The following is a 23,289-nucleotide window of genomic DNA, read 5'->3' as shown; positions in this document are numbered from 1 at the left end:
GACAGCACATCACGTTCCGAAGCAGAGACCCAAGGTTGAGTCTGAAGTGCTTTATCAAACGCTCATAATGGAACTTTTGCATTAGTGGCTCACTCGTTACAAAGTCCTTTAAAAATGCCGGCCATGTGGGGGCTGGTTAACAATGAACTGTGTGTAGCTCTTCTATTCGACTGTGTGTGTGTGTGTGTGTGTGTGTGTGTGTGCCAGTGACACGGAGAGACTGAACAAGAACTTTATTGAAGCAAATACGTTTTATAAAATCATCCGTAAGTCCTTTAAATAACAAGACAACAGATAAAGTAATACAGAGGAGGGACTGGTTAAAAAGCTGGAATTCCACATCAAATTTAGAATGGTTGAATTTCAAAATGGCATTTGTGTAAATAACTTCTCATTTACAAAGACAAAGAAAAAAGGCAGTCATGTTAAGACGGCAAATGAAAACTTTTTTTTTTTCCACAAATGTGTGTATTTGTTAACTAAATATACACTCATTCATCATAAGATAAATACTTACCACTACTGTACAAACAACGGTATTCAAAACTTTGAATGGAGGGTCATAAAAAGTGAACACCACAGGTTAGTGGGTAAGAGCTCATGTAGAAGTTAAGCAGATCCAAGTAGGTCTCTACATTAAAAACATATTCAACTGGGAGATAAATACAGTTGGCGCTAATTCCTGGTAGTAGTTCACACCAGGATTTCTTAGCTGGAATGATAAATAATGATAATAATAAAACACAAACACTGCTATTTAAAGCACCAAACCCCCAACTCCCTTTGAACGTTTGGCTTCTGGCCACACAAACAAAACCCTCCATAGAAAAACTGAGCAGCACAGAGACTATCAAATGATATACTATATTAGTATTTTATAGTTGTTGGTGCTGTTTGAGGTGCTGCAGCCTGGGCCCTCAGCTTCTGATCTTCAGAGAAGCGTAGTGAGTCTCGAGGCGCTCCATATGTTCCATCCTTCTCCTCCTGCGTTCTCTGGAAGCCTCCCTGTTCAAAGCGACATAAGCCCCCTTCTAATGCTCTCTGATAATAACCCCGACCTGCAACAGGCTTCTTGTTTTTTTTTTGTTTCGCTGGTGGTGGCGCATGGATAATTCAGAGCCAGAAGCATTGACATCATCTTGTAAACACGTCTAACAGCAAGGACAAGGGGTGTTTTGTGCGAGTGTGTGTTTGCGTGCATTTGCGAGCATGTGTCAGCAAAAGCAAAACCTCAAGAGTCCTCAAGACACCCTCACAGAAGTACACCGACACAGTCCACACACACACAGTCGCAGCTCTTCCTCTAGGCACAGGGATCACTCGGCTTTGTGTCGATAGATGTCTTTTAGCGCTCTGAGCTCCTCAATCAGAGTCTTGTTTTGGTTTTCGAGCACGGCCACGCGATTTTCGAGGCATTTGACATATTCCTTCTTCTTTCGTCGGCACTCCCGGGCGGCCTCCCTGGAAGCAACAACAAGTCACAGTGAAAAAAACAGAAGCCTGAACATCTTGGATTTCCTCCCAGACACAGCGCACAACTCATAAATCTTACGATGAAGGGAAAATGAGGCTGACATTTCCAAGAAATTAGAATGCCTAGATGACAGTGATCACATTTGTGGGACTAGACACCCTTGACATGGATAAAAATCAACCAGTGGAGGATGTCATAAACAATGAGGCAAACACAAAAGCCTGCACGCTGATTTACTGATGACTAATCGTAGTGAAATCATCCTGTAGGTGAAGAGGGAACGTGCCGACCAGAAATGTGAGTCACTGCCAGCAAAAACACAGGAAGCTCAAGGCCTTCTACAGACAGCAAGTGGAGAGCATGTTAAAAACCAGACAGTAATGAATTTGGCTCGCCAACATGCCAGAGTAGTTCACGTACAAACTGAGCTACTCGGAAACACAAGGTTCACGGTCGCGTCGACTCGCTCCTCACTCCGAAAATGCGTTACAGAGCAGAACATGGGGAGTCAGACAGCCTAAGAATTAAGAGCTCAACACACTAGATGGAGGAGAATCACGCGGTGGAGCGATGACAGGCTCGTGGCTGCGGTTATTACATGCACTTATTGTCATCCATTGTAATTTGCAATTCTCTAGGTGTTTGAGCACCAGCTAGGGTATAGAGTGAATGTTTCCAACAGAGATGTGTTTTTTGCCAATACCAATATTGGATATTTGACCAAAACAAATTTTCACTAAGAATCAGAGGTGTATTTCATCGTTCGATGTCGAGATTCAGTTCCCGTAGGTCAGTTCAGCAGGAAGAATCGTTCATATCGTTCGTTCATTCGTTCTTTCTTTCAGTTGCGTTTCTGGTACAACGTCGTTTAGCAGTGAACAATGTAATGCACAGTTCTCAGTTCGTTTGTTCTCAAACGATCGTGCTAACGGTCAACATAACACTGTAGTTCAAGGCAAATACATAACTGCAACTTGACGATTATGTGTACTTTTAGACAACACAACCGTGGATAATGTGTGTATTCACCTTGACATTAAATCGACATGTATTGAAGGTAAGCCCAAGGTGACTGACTTGACTGAATGAGAACGACGAGCTACGAATGAAATGAAATGTTTTTTTTCATGGAAACGGTTGCTATGCTTTCCTGTTTATCATTGGCTAACATCCGACGACAGTGTCCTAGACTCAGCATACTTCACCACTCTGATAACTAAACAGTGAACAACACAGCAACTACTCTGTGAGAACTAACGAACGAACGAGAGAGAAGTGAAACGTGGAATCAGGTCAGTTTGTTCGCATTAAAGAGTCGCTTCTTCAAACTGATTTGTTCACAAAAGGGCCATCTTTACTAAGAATCCATTGAATCTGCTTTTAAGAGTAGTTGTGGCAACGATAATAACTGAGATGGCAATTTCACAGTTTAAAATATAACTTGTCATTGCTCTCTGTTGGAAGAACAGATTCATTGATTAAACAAATAACAGTATGATGATTTGTGGGTTTAAAAGGTGCTGTACAGTAGGTGCCACCACATACACTAATTCCAATACATCTAAATTAGCAACTATTGGCTGACAAAATCTGAGTGTGAACTGTCCTCTCTACCTGTTCTTCATCAAGCGGAGCTCCCTCTTTTGCAAGGCGTCCTCCAGGGGTTTGTGGGAGCTATGAGCGCCGGACCCCACCACCCCCTGTGGGAGGCTGGAGCTGGGGTGAGGCAGCTGGCAGGCAGTCAGGTCACCTGCATTGGCTGGGGAGACACAAAACGACACGTCAGTCAACAGGATCGGGTTCCACCAGCGACTTCTCAAGCATTACAAAGCTTGAGTGAAAAGTCCTAGTAGTTTTGACCGAGTGATTTACTAGACTGGGTTAAAACAGTAACTCTTAGGACACTTAAACTCAGTGTGTGGTTGTATTCACTGAGTACTGTTCCTTGAAATATAAGGTTTTGAATTGAATTGAACTGAATTAGCCTGAAAAAACGTACAGGTACAACTCCTCAAATAGTGACGCTTTTTTAAGCAAGGGTCAGCCACCATCAGAGTTCTTCAGTATCTGGCAAGTCGGGAAGCTTAAAGTGTCAAAAATCGAGTTTTTGTGCAAATCGTAATGTCTAAATAACTTCAATAACCAATCAAGCAATTCACTATGTAACCAGGAAGTCACTCTGGCATCCCAAGACGTGACAAAGATGGTGGTGTTACATATTGCAACCAACTGAACACCCCTCGCCTCCACGGTAGCAGCTAAAAATCGAGTATAATGGATGACAAGGTTGGTGTAACAGCTCAGTGTCAATCAATTGTCTGTCAATCAATTTCAACTCAGTGCCAGATTAAACTCTGACACAGCCGTAACAATCCTGCTACTCATGCTCAACGCTTCAGAGAGTGCAATCAAAAATACTGTAAATTCACAGCAGTTTCATTAATCACATTCTGGTCTAATATGTTCCGTGCAAAATGTCACATAATAGAATGTATGGGTGACTGAATTCCCCATTTAAATGGTTGTTCTTCTCCAACCGCTGTGCAATACAGAGAAAGAAATACACATTGAGAGATTGTACAGTTCTGTTCATTGTTTGCCCAGCGCCAGTGGAACTCACTGCCCCTCATATCCTGTAATACGCCGCTGATTAATTCTGTGATATGCTGGAATCGCACAAGGAACAGCATATAATCACGCCGTTGCCAGCGACTGACGTCAATGCGCGTCTTATTCGCCAGTTCGCATTTACATGTCTCTGTTGGGGGCCTGTTCCAGGAAAGAGCGGCGACGTCAGCCACTGCTGCTATGTGCTCTGAGTGGGCAGAGCACTGGAGCAGTTCACAGAGAGAGAGGAAGAGACAGAGAGAGAGAGAGAATGACTGAGAAGACAAGCAGACCATATGAATGTCTCTTATCGGGGTAAGATTGTTGCATCTGTGGTAAATTAACGTGTCAGTAATTCTTTGCTACTTTTCTTTGAAGGACTTGTGATGTGAAGTGAATAGAAAATGTATTAAACTAAATCTTAAACTTTCCTAAAAGAGGGTTATATGTACACAAAATCTGCTGTGTCTGAAAAGCAAACTCATCCACCGACAAACCATCGGTCTTTTTGTATATTCTTCTTTTACATCCTAAGAGATGCCGAAAGGAGTATTTAAAAAACCGGCCTCTTTATTAGATATGAGAGTGAAAGAGATAATAAGCAAACATACCTGTTTCTGTCTCATCCCCTGTCACAGCCATACTGTATCTACTCCCGGGGTTTTTTCCAAGACAAACAGTCCCCTTCAGAGTCCTCTCTCTGACTGAAATGTTACCACAGCCAACAGCGAGGCTATGTGTGCAATTTACAATTAGAGGCACTGACATCAGCATGACATCACTGGCCTCCTGATGTCAACAGTATGGTTTGCTCTCTCCCCCGACACAGCGCTATGAGTCAGGGGCTCTGCTGTTTGTCTTCGGAATTTTTCTTCGGCTAGAGTGGAGCACAACTCTGAAGAGCAGGGAGACGGAGAGACGAGGGGCAGAGATGATTTGGATTTAAATCATTTAAACCCTTTTAACCGTTCAGACCTCACTGTGTACCCCAGAAATGATATTTGATCATTTATTTCTATATAGACAATTATATATCTTGATAGAAGTCGTTGCAAAAAATGGTTTTCACCACAGTATCATCACAGTATCGGAGATATATTGTGTGATCATTAATTTTCCCCCGACTGCATTTTCACTACATGTCGAAGGGAGGCTCATTAGGTGTCAAACATTCATGCAAGTACCTCAATCCAAAAAGGACCTACACTGCACAAACAGGTTATTCATATAGCTATATTCATTATACGTGTTCTTTAAATGTAGCCAGTGTCATTGCAAAACATTATCGATTGATTCATACTCAGAGCTCAAGAAGCTGGCTCCCTCTGCAGGCAATACACGGGTAAATACGGGACCAAAGTCCTGATGGGGAATATGATGATGTTGTGTTTGGAAATTGCAAAAATAATATCTCAACCACGTGTGGAGAAAGTGTGACAGTGATGAAGGAAGTATTTAGAACTTTTAATACGGTAAAAGCAGCAATACCGTACTCCTAAAATACTCTGAGTGTAATACAATGAAATTCTATTACATTGTATGCCGTTAAATTGATACCTCCACCAAGGAGGTTATGTTTTCACCTGTGTCTGTTGGTTGGTTGGTTGGTTGGTTTGTCAGCTGGATAACACAATAGCTACTGCACAGATTTCCACAAAACTTGGATGGAGGGTGGGTCTCGGCCAAGAATAGACCCCATGTACTTTTGGTGCGTATCTAGATTAAGGTCAGAATCCAGGATTTTTTTTTTCTAACTTTTTTAAACACTACAAGATAGGGTGTTTTTAGTCTTATTCATTAATTTCTCAGTGAGTAATGCATGGGTCTTAATGAGAAACAAGGCATAATAAGGTGGCATGCATCTATGAGCTGGCACAATTTGATGTGGATCCAAATAAAAGTCCAGAATTAGTCATTTAAAGGGGACAGCTGGGCTGTGACGGAGTTATGCGCTCTACTGAGTTCCATTCTAGTTTTAACTGCTTTATATACAGTAATTAGTTTAATCTGTTGAAGTGCTTTATATATTATAAAATCATTATATGTTCTGTATATAAAATCTTAATCTGTAAAGTAATTAGTACATATGTGGAGTGTTTGAGGTAATGAACATACTTGCATGCTGTAAGATCCAATGAAATCAACAAACTAAATAAAGATGAATTTGTTCAGTCCAAAAGTCAGGATATGTTTTAACCTTTCAATTTTATACACTCTTTTATTTTGTAGGATACTGACTCTATTCATGTATGTTACTGGCCTGCAACAAAATAAGCAAATTCCATCCATAACAGGACAAACCTAGTACATTAAATGTCCCCCCCCCCCCCCATGCATATTTTTGGTTATGAATAATATATCATTAGCATCCCTATTAAACAAGACTGCTCCTCTGGAAAGATGTTACAGGAGAAGGAACGCTGCAAAGCGAACGTAGGATGTGATCAATAAATCAATGCTGATGTGTCTGGTAAATTGTGGTAGCTCATCAATATGCAGCCCTTTCCGTGGGATTACGTGCCATTACGTTATAATCATTTCCTCTTGCATTCACAGAGCTGATCCAGAAATCCCTGAGCAACTGCCAGTGTATTGTTTTCCTGTTTTCTGCCCTTGTTTGCTACCTATTCTAACCAATTAGCGGTAGTGGTCCGGAAATAAGGTCTATCTGTGGGCCATCCAAAGTTTCCTCTCTGTAAACTTGTGGTCTGGGATGATAAAGGGGACTGAGATAATACAATATTAGGTTTTTTTTTCTATATGGTATTATTCATCAATTGTAACATACAAAGGAGCCTTGGTTATGGGCAGTGGCATACGTATCGTCACCCTAAAAATAGACTGTCTTGTGGTAGGGAGGACATAACAGTAGTAGCACACAGGAAATTACACAGACAGAAGAAGAAGGAGCACACCCCAAACAAAGGGCCGGTGCATGTATTGAGTTTCTTGTTTTGAAAATGATATAACACACTCAAGTGTGGTTATCAAGTGTTACCTGGCATCGAGCAAGTACAATAGAGCTGCATGCATTGCAGCAACTTCCCATAGTGTTGAAGGGTCTTTGGTAAAGGTGGTGGTGTTTGTGTGCTGGGAATGGCCATGGGTGTCAGGGGCTGAAAGTTCCCTTCTGACTTCACTTGGCTCATTCTGACAGACAGTGACTGGGGCTGCTGCTCGGGGTGTTCGCTCAGTCCTTTCTCGGGGATTACAGGGGGGTTTTTTTCACGAGAACCTAAACAGCAGCGATGTCAGGGAGTGTTAGTTCAAAGTTTATCAGTTTCTATAATTGTACTAGTCCAACAGAGCACTTCTCTCTATATTTATATATATTCTCAGCACTTTCTGTGCTTTTAAATGATTGAACTAGTAAAAAAGGGGTATGGATATGTCCACATGAAATCAAAACATTTCCTGTTAAAAGGACAGTGGAAAACAAACAATTGCTCTGGATGGCTCGCTCTGCTTGTTAAGTCTAGTCAGTAAGTGAGCAAGCTAGCTAGCTAGATTGTAGCTCGATTATTTGAAGTTTGACAAGTTGTTATCCATAGCTGTTAATAAAATGATAATAGTCATAAAATCACACCATTTGATTATTTTGCTCGAGCTATCTTAAACTGGTTCTTTACACCCTTGACAATGGCTAGTTAGCTAAATGTGTTAGTAGCTAGTTAGCATATGTCTAAAGACACTTTACAAATCAAGGTGTGACTTACCTGAAGAGAAAAGTTCACTTCAATCAATGTATTTTCATAAAACGTGTTTGTACGTAACCAAGCCTAACGTAAACGGTTTTGTTGTTGTTGTTATAGCAAGTAATTGTTCGATCATTCTGATTGGTTGATTTGAGTAAAATTATGCACTCATTGGCCCCCCGTTATTATGATTTTTTAAGCTCCAAAGTCATTCACCACACAAGCCCCTTTAAAAGATAACAAATAAAAACGATCGTCACTTTTTTGTCGATTTTTTCTCTCTCCAAGTTGTCACGTTTTGTTTTCATTTATAGTTATAAATTTCTGTAACAATATCATTGGAAATAGAAACATTTTAACACCAGCTTGGTCAGTCACTGTAGGTGTATACGAGTATGTGTATCACCAACGTTGTGGGAAAATGTTTACCTCCTGTTATGGGGAACAGGAATGATATACAGTATATGATAATAACCTACAGAACGTCTGTGGTTTTTTATAATACTCAATTCCTTAGGGCTTTCCGTAGTTTCAGGCGATACCATAGTTATATGGGTGTTCTTATGACTTGGATTTGTGTGTGTTTAATGTTATTCTCATGACAATGTACATCTTAAAATACATTGTATGTAATCTAAAAAACATCAAATCCACTTTGCCGTAGTAAAAAAGCTAAAAGAAGGCTTTATGACCAATTTACGTATGTTCATAATACACCCCCATGTAATACAATGGTATAATCCAAGAGGTAGGGAAGACCTGTAAGTGAGACAAATCAAGCCTGTGACAGCGGAGAAACTTGAGTTTTATAACAAATAAATACAGAACAGAGGTACGTACTAATCTAAAGTCCACGCTTGACCTCAGTAACCTGTTTTGTTTAACAACAGCAACGTATTTTGCCGAACTGTCAGTACAAATGTGGGGAAATTGCATAGAAGATGACCATTTGCTAGCGATAGCTGAGCTATCGTTAGCTTCCTGCTAGCTGGCTAGCTGCTAGCTGATGCCTGAAAACTGATGGGACTTGAGCAGGAAGAAGTAGCATGCTAGCTAGAAGCTAGCTAGCCTTTTAGCTAGCCATCCTATTTTGGGATTGGCATTCCGCTAGCTAGTAACCTTAACTTAGCTGGCGTTATCATGACTGTAAGGAGGCTGCTTATTTAGAGATGTTAAAGCTTCCTTTTGAAAGACGAATATCGGCTTATGCGAATTCGTTAGCAAGAAAAACTGTGCATGATGATGTTGCAATGTTTTCTCTTACGTGAAATCAACTGGTTTGAATGACGAGAAACAACACAGGGCCTAGTTTCTCTTACTTGGGGGTAATCTGTGATTCTTCTGGCACAGATATAGAAATGTGTTTATTATTATATGCAGCAGTCTCGGCCGGTGGATTGCACATCTAGAATAGCATTAATCCCTGATATGTGTTCACTGTCGACGAACGTTAGTATTGCCTCCATGAACTTGAGCTCAATGTTTATCTCATCTGTTGCTACCATAGTAATGTGAGCAGCTGTTTTGAGGCAGGCTATTTACCATTACGCTAATGTCGATTGATGCACATGTGCACTCTGCCCTATATTCTGACATCAGCATAATTGTATTCTTCTTTATTAATGCTGTTTTCAAATCTTTATAGTGGGTAATATTCATTAAAACGTGACAACAAAGTTTGACAATACAGAGTATTCAGTGTTGTGATTTTCATTAAAGGTTATTGTTGTTATTATATTTATTCTGGCACCTTAAAAAGTATACTTGTATCTTTCTTTTATGTTTTTACTGTCATTTAGGCCCAGCTCACTATTAAAAAGTAATTCATTCACTTGGGGAAACATCTTGTTTGCTGTAACAGTCCAAACTGCATGGTGGGAAGTTTGATGGTTAAATGATAACCCATAATGAAACTGAAGTCAAGAGCTAAGCAACTCATCTATTCGTTTTGTAATTCCTTGACTCACTTCTGTGTTTATGTGTTTCTATCTTTTGACAGGCTGAAAGAGAAACTGTACAATGTCCTTGAAGCCGCGGGTGGTGGATTTTGACGAGACATGGAACAAGCTACTGACGACAATCAAGGCCGTTGTGATGCTCGACTATGTGGAAAGAGCCACGTGGAATGATCGCTTCTCGTATCCTATGCCAACTTGCATCAGATTGAAATTTAAATGGCAAGACAGGAAATGACACAAGCTGCTCAGTACAGTAAAGCTGTCCGCAGCTTGCATAGAACTTTATGTATTTGACTTTTTTAAATAGGTAAATGTACCCATACATGTTTCAAAAAGTTGGAACATTTAGTATGTTGAATGTCTGTGTGAAATATTGAGCTGCTTTTTGTATGTATTTGTAGGTAATCACTAGCTGACATTACAAATGCTATATCCCGTATTTCATACATACTACATCTTTATTAACTGCATATTCACGTGTGCACGTAATGGAACTCATGTCCTCGTGATTTATCCTGAATTCCGACACCAGTGACATTTATGCCTTGTGCGTTGCATACCCAGAGCCTTTGGGTGAGAGATTATACACAGAGACCAAGGTGTTTCTAGAGAATCATGTCCGGCAGTTGTACAAGGTAATGGCTCACAAAAAGCGACAAACAAAGAAAAACATGTTGAGTTTATTTATTTTTTTTGTTTTATCTCTACAGTAAGCTCCTTTTCATAACAGCTGTCATGCTTTTCTGTGTATTTTAGAAAGTCCTGGAATCGGAGGAGAAGGTTTTAGTGATGTACCACAGATACTGGGACGAGTACAGCAAAGGAGCTGACTACATGGACTGCTTGTACAGGTAACATTGCTGCCTTTTATGCGCTTTTTTTTTCACTTGATATACTGATATCATATCAGTGAGTCACAATGCTGATTCAGCATTTAGTGCTGTGTGTTTTTTCCTCTTCTACTTTTATTACTTAAACAACAGTGCAAAACAAAGGAACGATTTGTTCCAAGTCTGAGTATATGAGGAGTCTGTTTCCTTAATTTCACAATGGTGTTAAAATGGTGGGCCAGTTTGTTATGTTTGTCTCTTTTCAAATGAAGGACTTGTCTGTATTGAGCTTGCTGTTGTCATTGTGTTTACTTCAAGTGCTACTTTTAATAGAAGAAGTGAGCCAAAGCAGGTCTTTGTCAGTGCTAGTTCTTTAAAGTTGGTACGGTGCGACAGGGTCCGCAGATGCAAAGCGTACTAATTCTATCACAAGAGACGACGTTCCAGTCTGCGGTTTTTGTACCTAAAATATTACCTTGAAAATCATAGTGAGAAGTGCCAACGGGCATTTGGTGTGTCCTGATTCATTCTAAATCAATACTCCTTGGAGAGCTTTCAAATCTATTTTTATGCGTACTTCCCACCAGACTGTCTGTGCATACATATGCCTTTGTCATTTATTATGTCAGCATGAGCAGGAGAGAGAGGGAGCCTCTTGGCTTTAGTAGTGACACAATAGTGGTGAGTTCTTAATATAGAAGAGGAGCACATATTTCCCTTAATTGATGTCTGTGTGAATGTACATGTGCGTGTTTGCATGCTGTTAAACACAAATCATCGTAGTGGAGGTTGGACTGAAGTACCAACTGTGTCAAAACTGTTAACACCTTCCATCCCTATTCCACTCTCCAGGTTTCATGGTTAGTGGTACTCAACGCTAGCCGTTACATTAGCAGCCCTTTAACACTTGATGCTAGTGTTTTATGATTGTCACAGCTTGACAGTGTGAGAGAAATGAGGCTGGTTAGTGTGATTGCTACACTGCTGACAGTAGGGTTTCTGCAGGTCCATTCAAAAGTAGGGCTCCATGAATGAATGAATGAATGAATGAATGACTCACAATCAGTGGGAATGATCGTGTGTTTCTTACATCCGATTAAGGTTCATAGACCAGGACATATCTGTAGCGCTACAGTACTTCATTATAATGCTGTTTTGTCACACATTTATCAAAAAAGCTTCTACCAATTGTTTATTGCTCTATTTAAAAAGTGTATTAATTCTTGAATCTAGTAATCTTAATTTTGTCAACTTCAGTCTTGCTTTGAAATGGGTTAAACAAAATCAATAATCGAAATAGTACCCAATAATCTTTCAAAATACACCCAGCTAGTGTGTTGCAATTTGGTGTGCTGTCTCAAGTAGCCTCTCCTCATTGAAAAAAAATAGCTGCTTCTGGAAGTAATAAGTGTAAACGTTTCTGTTAATGTTATTTATATCATGCACTGGTAAGTCCAAGTTCATACTGAGACCCTGAATGCACATCAGGAGCATCACAAAAGTCTGGCCCCGGTGCAACCCTGTCAGCACGAACAACATTAATTCCTTCAACTCTGTTAAGCAGACGATGGCTTGGGCTTATTTTTTGGCAGCATCAGTTGCATTCATAATGGTCTCGAAAAAGTCTTTAAAAGTCTTAAATTTAACTTGTTGAAACCCTGTAGAGGAATACAGCACAGCTGTGAAAACATTATTTAGGGACTGAATCAACAAACATGGATCAACTTCGATGGCAGCTATCAAACTGTGACTGTTCTGTCCCACAGCTAATGTATTTCTTGCTTCCTTTGAAAAATGTTGAAACGCACTAGATATGTGTCGAAACACACTTTTGGTGTATACATTTCAACATCAGAGTATTAGTCATATGAATTCGAGGCAGTCTTGTAGAATTAATCTTTATCATTGTGCAATATAAATCTTTTAGAGTGAGACAGAAACCCATCCCTCTCAATCGTTCAAAGGTGCAGTAAATACGTTCCATCAGATGTCATAAATGTGTTCTCTAGCCAACAAGTTGACTGTCTGTAGGTAGTGTACTGTAGGATTCTCTGAGCTTTTTTGTCAGAAAATGAAGCCTACAGAGGGATAATGAGTGCAGTGCGACACTGCCATACAGTAAATGTGTGGGCTGGAGAACCAAAACTGTGTGCTAACATGCTGGGTGATTTTAGTGCTTTGATCAACTCCTTTCACAAAAGGAAAAAAAAAAAAAGATTATTACAATCCAATATTTCCTATGTCACAAGGGACACCAAGTCCTTGAAAATTTTAGACAATTGGCATAGTGCTGAACATGCGTGGATTTGTATATTTTAGGCAACAATAGAAATAAAGATTAGTTTGATATCACTTAACATAAATGGGCTTTGTTACATTATGCATGTCTGTCTCCCGCAGTAGCCATTCCACCCATAAACATGTCTCTTATCTCCATTGCTCTCCTTACGCAATATATTGTTTTGCTGTGCTGTGTTAGAGAAGGCAAGAGACCACATAGTCGTCCATTACTGTAACACAACACAATTGAGAAATTTTCCCACATTCAAACCTCCCTCTCTCAGCTTCTATAAAGCCCACTAGTGGTCATTATATAAATTCTGTAAAAGTAATTGATCTTTATCAGTGTCTGAAACTATGCAGTGTTGGGCTCTTATATGAAGCCTGGGAAGTCCTCGAAAAGTCCTCAAATTTGATCTCTAAGAGTATGTGTTAACAATCTAACTGTAAAAGCAAAACACAAAGAAAATAAACAAAAATATCACGTATACAGTACCAAGTCTTGCATATGTCAAGACATGTGTTTAATGTCTGCCTCTGGGTCATTCATTGGCTGGGAATCCTCAACATTTTGGATTTCATTGGCTAACCTGACACTCGTGACTAACCATGAACTTGCAGCAGGTGACCTCTGAGAGCAGCCATGTTGTGGTATAACTGTTTCTTACAACACACACACACACACGCGTAATATTAGATGACAACTTTAATCTTATATTCTAACATGTTGACCTCCTCCCTCACTTTGTTCAGGTACCTCAACACTCAGTTCATCAAGAAGAACAAACTAACAGAAGCAGACCTACAGTATGGCTACGGCGGAGTGGACATGAATGAACCGCTCATGGAGATAGGAGAGGTATTGGCTGATTTCAAAGTGCTGGTACACAAAAAAAAAATGTCCTCCACATTTACACTATCACACGTGCTGAGTTTATTGTCTGAAGGTGTGGAGAGCACATTCATAGACTGATTGAGAGATTGGTGGGATTCCCTCTCTGGGACTCTGTACCCAGGTCAACAGTTTCTCCAGTGAGCTACACCGACCTATTCCAAAATCTGTCTACATTGTTGTGACGTGTTGTCTCATTTGCTGTTTCAGTTGGCGCTAGATATGTGGAGGAAGCTCATGATTGAGCCACTTCAGAGTGTCCTGATCCGGATGTTGCTGAATGAAATCAAAAAGTATGTTTTTCACACACGCTGAGCTACTAGAAACATTTTTTTTTTTCTGAAATGCACTTTTTGTTGTCATTGGTATTCTAATTGTACACTCATTGGTTTTAAATTATCATTAGTATGATGCCTGATTTCCTTTTTTTTTTTTTTTTTTTTGCATTGTTACTGTATAGACATGTAGTCTGATTTAGCTGCAGTATTTCAACTACACCAAACAGTGTCAACAGTGCTAATAATTTCAGTGCTCAGCAATACAAAAGCGTCATCATGTGTCAGCTCTAGCAGAATTTGACACTTTTTAAGTCACAGTTCTTCATGAAAAGAACTCCTGTAAAAATATATGTTGACCAATAGTACCCTGCAGAATTCTAAAGCTGTACACTTGTTACACTTTTTTACTTATGATTTTGGCCCTTGAAGATGAACTTGGGGTGAGATTGGATTTAGATCGTGTCCTGAACCTCCATCTATTTCAACAATTGTTGCAGGTTGGTTACAGTAATCAAATGGATATAAACACATATTTTCTGAATGAATAATCTTTCATTTTCCCAAATTGATATCTCTACTTGTTTTTCCCTTAATTTCCCTCCTAAATTTAATTCTCTGTAGCATTAATATAGTTTTATCACATCCAGAATTTTTCTGAAATTGGAGCTAAAAAAAACAAACAAACAAAAACGAATATAAAAAAAAAGGATTCTTTCTGGTAAAACAACGACTGGTATTTAATAATACGACAACTGTAACCATTCTGCAACAACTTAATACATGAGTACATTTAGCAAATTATCTTTAAGCTTTCTTGGTTGCTCAGTACAAAATTCATCTCAATCCAAGTGACAAACTTAAAAAAATATATAACAGAAAAAGTCCCATGAATTCTACACAAGTATTTTATGCTCAATTTTTCAGTGATCGTTGTGGCGAGAACCCCAACCAGAAGGTAATCCACGGGGTCATCAACTCCTTTGTTCATGTTGAACAGTACAAGAAGAAGTTTCCACTAAGGGTAAGACAACAAATAATGACCCAGACAACTGCAGTCATTTGTATTGTGTTTTTATATCTCAGGCTATTTATTCAGTTATTGTCGTAAATGTGAACAATGAGGTAAAAATCCAACATTCTTTCTTGTTTTGCATTATCCATAAAATGGATAATAGATACTTCTATAGATCTGTGTCTGTCCATGTATACGAAATCCAATGTGGGTCATATCCTCTTTCTTGATTACAGTTTTATCAGGAAATCTTCGAAGGGCCATTTCTGACAAAAACAGGAGAGTATTACAAACAGGAAGCCTCCAATCTACTGCAAGAATCCAACTGCTCACAGTATATGGAGAAGGTAGGACAGATGAACAGATAATGCAAGAATGTGAGTGTTGTGTTCGTTCATGTGCGCCTATGGCCTACTGTAGCACTGTTATACCATTGTGTTTGTGTTGGTTTGTTCTGTGTGCATTGCCTGTAGTTGGAATCGAGTTTATGAAAACTAACATTGTGTATTTTGCTTGGGTTGAGTATGCGTGTGTGTGTCTGTGTGTCCACCAGCATCCATCAGATAAGTGAACGTTCACCCGGGGCCTGTGCGTGTGTGTGTGCGTGTGAACTGTCAGGTCATGTCAGTCTGGTGACATAAGAGTTTTAATCTGAGTATTAGCTCTACCATTAACCCGCTACGGCTGAGATCACAGACCCCAGGGCAATTTCAGCTTTGTCTCTCTCTCTCCCCCTCTCTCTTTCTTTCATTCATTCATTCATTCATTCATTCATTCAGGCAATAATCAGATTTCTTGGATAGATTTACCCCCCCAGCCTGCAAACAGGATTATCATTAAAGCTTTACCAGGCATTAGGGCTATGTGTGATATGACAGCGAAAGAGCATCAACAGACACCGTAGAATAGTTGAGTCCCCTCCTGTCCTGACAGGCTCAGTCACAGTTGCTTATCTGACCCAGTTTGTAGCTGCGGGGAGGCATTTTTTTTTCTCTCTTTCTTCCTTCGGTATCCTAATGTGATGTGTGCCAAAACTATATGGAGACTGATAAATATCAGCTGACCTATCAGCACAGAATGAGGCCTAGCTCATATGTTTTGTACGGTTAAGTAAGTAAGCAAGCACAGTCGAGCAGATTCTAGGTTCTAGCAGCATTAAGGCGTTTCTGTTTCACAATTAGGTCGTGGAAAAAACCTGTGATTCATGTTTTTAGTATTTCTTTTAAATGTATCAAGTTTAATCAGAAACGGAAGTGAAGTGAAACTTCAAGTGAAAAATCTGCTGGCTGTTTGATGGTTCTACTGCATCAAAGTTCAGTCTACATCATTTCAGATTTGGAATGGACTGTTCTGCTTAGTTTGGTGGTGTTTTGTATCCATAGTATGACCATTGTTTTAAAATGGGTGCATAATCAGTAACTGTCCATTTCTATAATGTTATGAAACTGATGAAAATCTACCACGACCTCTGTCGGCTGGAACGATAATAAATATCTAGTAATGTAATGTGATGTAGAAATGTGGTAATGTAGGATTCAAAAACAGATTGCAGTATCAACCAAATCTGATTACACTCATGAAAAACGCACGTTTTCATTTTCGTTTTTGTGTTGAAGAGAAAAAAAGCTCTTATCAAAACAACCACTTTTCCAAATTGAGTCACCCGGTGAAATTGTTCAAATGCTGAGAATTAAATCACCAAAACAAATGAAAGGATCAAGCAAGTATCTCCACATTTCTCTTCCCTCAGGTTTTGGGACGGTTGAAAGATGAAGAGATGAGATGTCGGAAGTACTTGCACCCAAGCTCCTACGGCAAAGTCATCCATGAATGCCAGCAGAGGATGGTGGCAGATCATTTGCAGTTCCTGCACGGGGAGTGTCAGAGCATTATTCGGCAGGAGAAGAGAGACGGTCAGTCCGGCAACTCTGTATCCTAATGCTCCACAGACAGTATGCACATTAAGTTGTTGTAATGGGATCGAACGCTGTGTTCTGTTGTGTTGTTTTTACCAGACATGGCCAACATGTACACCTTGTTGCGGGCCGTGGCCAACGGGTTGCCCCACATGATCCAGGAACTGCAGGTCCACATCCACAACGAGGGCATCCGAGGCACCAGTAACCTCTCTCAGGAAAACGTTAGTACTACAGCACCGTGTTTGTGTGTGTTATTCTGCATTAATGACTTTTACATAATACATAGTGTAGCAGATTCAAGCTCAAGAAAATACTTTACCTTTGAAAGGGCTTCAAATATGCATTAGGGGTGTCAACGTTTACAATTTTTTCTACACGTGTAAACGGGGCTTCTAACCGACGTGTAACCGGTTACACGTCGTAGATTTATGATCTCTTTCTATCGCAGTTGTGGTAGCACCGATGCCAGCAGCAGTCTCTCCCTCCAACTTGTTCGGGTGTTTCCATCGCAGGTGGTTTAGCATGGATCCCGTGCTGTTGTTGCAAGCCAACTTTGCCTGACATAGCCTACACTCAACTTGATTTCCACCGGCAGTTTGTTCAAAAAACACACAGTGCTCCGCTTGTTGACCGCCGCCATCGTGTCCCCCAGTCAACTTGAAGTGACGTGACGCGACACTGGCTGTGGCTGCGTTTTTTTTTTTTTTTTAATATCATCGTAACATTGTGCCCCATTCATCTATTATGTATGCGGATAACTGCGCTGGTGGGAACATTTAATTGTATAGTTAGTTAATGTTATTATCTGAAGCTTTCAGGCAACATTATCTTACTTTCACTTTTAAAAATTGCGTGATCTGGTACGGAATGTAATCTGTGCTACTGTCGGAAAACGGGTCGGATGCGGTGACCCGTGCAGGACTCTGCTCTAAGTGACCATTTTAATCCTCTAGCCAATTATCAAGCTAAATATCCAACATGCTAGTTAACGTCAAAGACTGTGGTGGAAGACGACGGTAAAATATTTCCACTAGATTAATTTATGCCTGAATTTTTAAGGTGTGGCGGCTTTTATTTTGCCGTGGCGGTGCGCCACAGTCAATTACATGTAGAGGAAACCCTGAATAGTATATATATTGATGAGAAATGAACGAGGAGGAGGAGGAAAAAAAAGACGTGTAAACGGTTATTGATTTTTCTAAACGGTTATGATTTGTTATCCGTGTACCCGTTTACACGTGTAGACGTTGACACCCCTAATATGCATCATTTCTTTTCTTTCTTGATACCTTTGAGGGTTGGAAGTAACATCTTTTTGTAATGACAAGTTGTTGTGCTGCTTGAAAGCAGCCTAATTTGACTGCATAATTGGTTTTAAGATAAAACTGTGTCCTGTGTTGAGTTTTATCATTGGTATTTTTGGATCATTACAATGTCCTTATGTCACTTTATAATGGACAGATTATTTTGACTTATAAAAATGTCATTTTCTTCCTCTGTGTCTCTTAACACAAGTTTGTCTCTTTTTTCTGGCTTTTCTAGATGCCAACCCTGTTTGTGGAGTCAGTGCTGGAGGTTCACAGTAAATTTGTTCAGCTGATAAACACAGTTCTAAACGGAGATCAGCATTTCATGAGCGCACTCGATAAGGTATTTAACCCCAGACTCTACTACCTAATGTACCCTCTGTAAGTGCAATACTACATTACTACTACGTTCGAAGTGAAAGTAGCTGCATGTGTTGTCACCATTGAACCAAATGTGTTTATTTGATATCTCTCTCTCAGGCTTTGACGTCTGTGGTGAACTTCAGGGAGCCCAAGTCCATCTGTAAAGCCCCTGAACTGGTGGGTGCATGCACACGCACACACACAGACAAAAACACACAGACACAGTATTATACACAGTCCCTTGACCAGGTCATATCCCTCCTTGTGTGTCCGTCCAGCTGGCGAAATACTGCGACAATCTGCTGAAAAAGTCTGCGAAGGGAATGACAGAGAACGAGGTGGAGGACAAGCTGACGAGCTTCATCACAGTGTTCAAGTACATAGATGACAAGGACATCTTTCAAAAGGTTATTTTACTGAATATAACAAACATTTAACATTCTAAATTGAAAACGTATTAAGAAGGAGGTTTTGAGCTTAAAATACTTAAAAGGTATTAGCCTCATAGTGTGTCCATTTTTAGTGTCTTCAGTAGTCCCAAAATAGTATTTTTTTTGTATAAACTTTGTCACAAAGGAAACTGTTTTTCAAGTCTTGTTTTTCTTTGTCCTCCACAGTTTTATGCCAGAATGCTAGCAAAGAGGTTAATACATGGTTTATCATTGTCAATGGACTCAGAAGAAGCCATGATCAACAAACTAAAGGTAAATCCAAAGCTGAACAATATTGACAAAAACTTGCTTTAAGTATTTCTGACACTTCAGAGCCTCAGCTAAAGCGCTCAGCGTGTGATGTGAAGTCGGTTGTGGAACCAGCCCACAAAGTATGTAATTCCTTTGAATGTTTTTGTGGGACACACTCATTAAATCCCACAGTTCGCTCTTTTGCTTTTTTTTCCCGTTTTTACTCTCTTTTCTAACACGCACTGTCCTCCTCCTCATTACTACAGCAAGCGTGTGGCTACGAGTTCACGAGCAAACTCCACAGAATGTACACAGACATGAGCGTGAGCGCCGACCTCAACAACAAGTTCAACAATTTCATCAAGACGCAGGAGACGGTGGTGGACCTGGGCATCAGCTTCCAGATCTATGTATTACAGGTGAGGGGGAAGTCTGATGCGGCTAACGTCGGCCTTATTTTCATGTCGACATCTGGAAATGTGATTAAAAAAATATAAGAATATTATAAGGGCAATTCTACAAACCACAGCTTTTGTATCCCTGGTTTAAGTGCAATGTGAAATGTGATTGCAGGCAGGAGCTTGGCCCCTCACACACGTCCCCTCCTCCACATTCGCCATCCCTCAAGAACTAGAGAAGAGCGTGCAGATGGTGAGTTGACCCTTGTGGAGCAAAGCCGAATTTGTGTTTTTGAGGTCTGTATTGATCAAAGTAGTACATTGCATAATAAAACTCTGTCTTCACCTTCTTTTTCCAGTTTGAGTTGTTCTATAATCAGCACTTCAGTGGGAGGAAGTTGACCTGGCTGCACTATCTCTGCACAGGTAGCCAAACGCACGCACGAACACTATTTCAAGCTGAATTATGTAAGATTTTAATTTAAACTGCATCTGTTTGAGACAGTATTTTAAGGAGGGACAGTATGAAAATGGGAAGGTTTAATCATGGAAGGAAGCTTAATATATTATAATCAAGGATATTCACAAAAAAGCTTGGCAACCAGTAAGCCAGATGGTTTCAGCTTCTACCGCCGTTCATCTGTGTCTGCTTGGGTCAAACAGGTGAGGTGAAGATGAACTACCTGTCCAAGCCCTACGTCGCCATGGTGACCACCTACCAGATGGCTGTGCTGCTGGCTTTTAACAACAGCCAGACGGTGACCTACAAGGAGCTGCAGGACGGCACCCAGATGAACGAGAAGGAGCTACAGAAGACCATCAAGTCCCTGCTGGACGTGAAGATGCTCAACCACGACTCGGAAAAGGTCTGGGATTTGAAGTAGATCGCACAGCCGACAGCATGGGGTTTTGTAATTTGCAGTGGATATTGACTGGGAAGTTTGGTTGAATCAGCTTGCCCTGTCAAGTCCTTAGCGTTTATGCTCCATACAAGTGGTGAAATATACTCTTTTTCTCCCCCTCTGCCCGCAGGAGGAGATTGAAACCGAGTCCACGTTTTCACTAAATATGAGTTTCACCAGTAAAAGGACAAAGTTCAAGATCACAACATCAATGCAGAAAGACACACCACAGGTCAGACAAATCCATCCTTGTCAAGCTTTGCTGTTGCATTGTTGTTTGCCAGCCGTGTTTCCGACTTAAAACTTGTCGCACATCCATCTGATCAACAGGAGATGGAGCAGACGAGGAGTGCCGTAGACGAGGACCGCAAAATGTATTTACAAGCTGCTATAGTGAGAATCATGAAGGCCCGCAAGGTGCTCCGACACAACGCCCTCATCCAGGAGGTGGGTGGAGGTCGTCTCGATTCAAAACCTTTGGTTGATTTCTCGATCATTTGAGACGTTGATGGGAAGAAAAACAGAAATGACTTGTGGGAACTGCAGTTTCAGAGCAAGATCAAGCTTGTGCTTTTTCCCAAAACCTTACTTTCTTTGATCATTTCTATTGTTTGTTAATCTTTGGCCTATTTTCTTGATTAATCGATTAGTTGTTTGATTAATAAAATGTCGGTATATGGTGAAAAATATTGATCAGTGTTTACCAGAACCCAAGATTACGGCCGTTAATTATCTAATTACCCAAAGATCTTCACTTTAATTTCAATTGATGATAAAAATAGCTGGTGAATCATTTAATTGTTGACATAAAATAAGTTAATCTTTGCAGCTTTACTTGTAACATTAAATGACTGTGTTTTCAACTGTCCCTGTGTGCAGGTCATCAATCAGTCCAAAGCCAGGTTCAACCCAAGTATCAGCATGATCAAGAAGTGCATCGAGGTGCTCATCGATAAGCAGTACATCGAGCGAAGCCAGACCTCGGCAGACGAGTACAGCTACGTCGCATAGGCAGAAGAGCCCAAGCCCAGGAGCGCTTACACACAAACACTCGCCTGTGTGACTGACCGGCAGATGCAGGTTTAAAACATGAAATAAATAACAAAAAGAGACTCATTCATCCATTTAGGTTTTGGACTGTCGCTGTCTGCTGTGATTCCATGCGGTGACTAAAAAGCAGGACTGGTGCCTCCATCTTTGAAAACAAGAACAAGTCATCGTGTCACGTCAGACAGTCAGCTAACACCACCACCCTCCTTCCAACCCAGCCCACCTTCTGATTTTAAGCTGTTTACAACATCACCAGTGCCACGCACCTGTGCGTCAAACGACAAAAAGAAAATGCCTATAGCTGTGGAAAGAGCCGATAAACATACTCGTCGACCGAAAAATAAAGGAAACAAAAGAAAACCGAGGAAAGAGGTTGTTGTGACATCAATGACACATTGGTGGCTACACATTAAAAACATGCTTTCTTTTCTCACGTTTGCAGTTGTTGTGTGTTTTTTTTTCTTTCTTTGTTAAATGTACTGAAGTTAGGAAAAAAATATTGTAATAAAACTGGTATACTGACTATTGTATCTACTTTCAAATGTAAAGAAAAAATGGGGTGACAAACATGATCCTGCTGCTTGTCAAATAAATAAATAAAAACACTGAAAGGTTTTATGTAAAAATATGTCGAGTCTTTTTATGTCTGTCATTTTGAGTGAAAGTTGATCACTATACCGCAGCTACTTTTTCTGCTGTCTACACTGTAAACAAGAATCAAACTGAAACAGAGAACAACTGTAAACAAAACCAACCCACTGGGCCTGGATGAGGCCTTTTCACTGCAGACATTGTTGACCCATCATAGTAGGAAAAGCACAGGTGTGTGTTATTAACAATGGCTTGGTTCTTTTCAAATGCCTCTGTAAGCCATGGCAGTCGAACAGAAGAGGCCCGCGTGTACATTAGCAGGACCCTGAAACTGAAGCAGCTCAATGCAATTCAGCCATCACTAACTGCCCCTCACATATGTACACTGATATTTGTACAGTTAATTGCCTAAATGTATTATTCGGTTTATAACTACCCATCTTGGATGTTGGAAAAACTAGCTTGAGGTGGATGAGAGTGCTGATATAAGCTCTACATTAAGGCAACATCATGGACGAATACCTTAAAAACAATCTTTGTATTGGTCTTTATATTGTAATCAAGGACATTGAAAATGTACACAAATAATGATATAATATTAGAGAAATTAAAGGATTAAAGTAAATAATATAAGTGTGTGTTAGTCTAACGAGCACGAGCACATTAAAAGTAGTATTGTGTAAATGGAAACCAGAAATCTTTAAAAAAAAAGTTAACTGCATGAGGCGCACATGCGCATTCAGTGCGCAGTACGACTCCCACAGCACACACGAGCTGCGCCTCAGAGCCAGCTGTTGCGCTGACAGCTGTGATGCTGCCGCGGGCTAAACTGGTTGGCAAACTGTGTGTGTGAGCTGAGGTGAGACGTGACGCTCAAACACACAGCGTTGGTACTGCTCAGTTATCAATGACATCTATGTGGAAGGGCCGAAGCGCCGAGATCACCATGTAATGTTTAGCGCACGCCCGCCATGCTCTTTGTTCATAATCAGATTTTTAAATGCATCGATTTTAATGGGGACAAATAAAAGAGCAAACACCTAGAAATGC

The 23,289-nt window shown here is 40.3% G+C and overlaps 2 protein-coding genes across 3 annotated transcripts; one reads left to right on the top strand and one right to left on the bottom strand.

Annotated features, from left to right (window-relative positions):
- Nucleotides 1–218: 218 nt before the first annotated feature.
- On the bottom strand, nt 219–7,949 carry LOC115569690 (cAMP-responsive element modulator-like). 2 transcript variants are annotated; one of them, XM_030397729.1, is made up of 5 exons: nt 7,798–7,949; nt 7,080–7,316; nt 4,693–4,976; nt 3,089–3,233; nt 219–1,461 (listed from the first exon to the last, which is right to left on the bottom strand). In XM_030397729.1, exons 3-5 carry the CDS (start codon nt 4,853–4,855, stop codon nt 1,317–1,319), a joined length of 453 nt encoding a protein of 150 aa, XP_030253589.1. In that variant the 5' UTR covers nt 4,856–4,976; nt 7,080–7,316; nt 7,798–7,949; the 3' UTR covers nt 219–1,316. The 2 variants fall into 2 exon arrangements, with proteins under 2 accessions (XP_030253589.1, XP_030253591.1); XM_030397731.1 differs by lacking the exon at nt 4,693–4,976 and having other exon boundaries at nt 7,798–7,944.
- A 527-nt stretch (nt 7,950–8,476) lies between these two features.
- cul2 (cullin 2) lies at nt 8,477–22,274 on the top strand. Its single transcript, XM_030398892.1, has 21 exons — nt 8,477–8,608; nt 9,776–9,914; nt 10,267–10,369; nt 10,491–10,585; nt 13,598–13,703; nt 13,947–14,029; nt 14,939–15,035; nt 15,263–15,373; nt 16,777–16,939; nt 17,042–17,166; nt 18,488–18,595; nt 18,733–18,792; nt 18,894–19,022; nt 19,233–19,319; nt 19,565–19,717; nt 19,872–19,949; nt 20,056–20,122; nt 20,360–20,562; nt 20,729–20,830; nt 20,929–21,045; nt 21,478–22,274. Exons 2-21 carry the CDS (start codon nt 9,796–9,798, stop codon nt 21,607–21,609), a joined length of 2,238 nt encoding a protein of 745 aa, XP_030254752.1. The 5' UTR covers nt 8,477–8,608; nt 9,776–9,795; the 3' UTR covers nt 21,610–22,274.
- The last annotated feature ends 1,015 nt before the right edge of the window (nt 22,275–23,289 follow it).

The sequence above is a fragment of the Sparus aurata genome, chromosome 19 (assembly GCF_900880675.1).
Source record: "Sparus aurata chromosome 19, fSpaAur1.1, whole genome shotgun sequence".
NCBI classification, from domain to species: domain Eukaryota; kingdom Metazoa; phylum Chordata; class Actinopteri; order Spariformes; family Sparidae; genus Sparus; species Sparus aurata.
The sequence above is the reverse complement of the archived record's forward strand: the minus strand, read 5'-3'. Positions and strand labels throughout refer to the sequence as shown.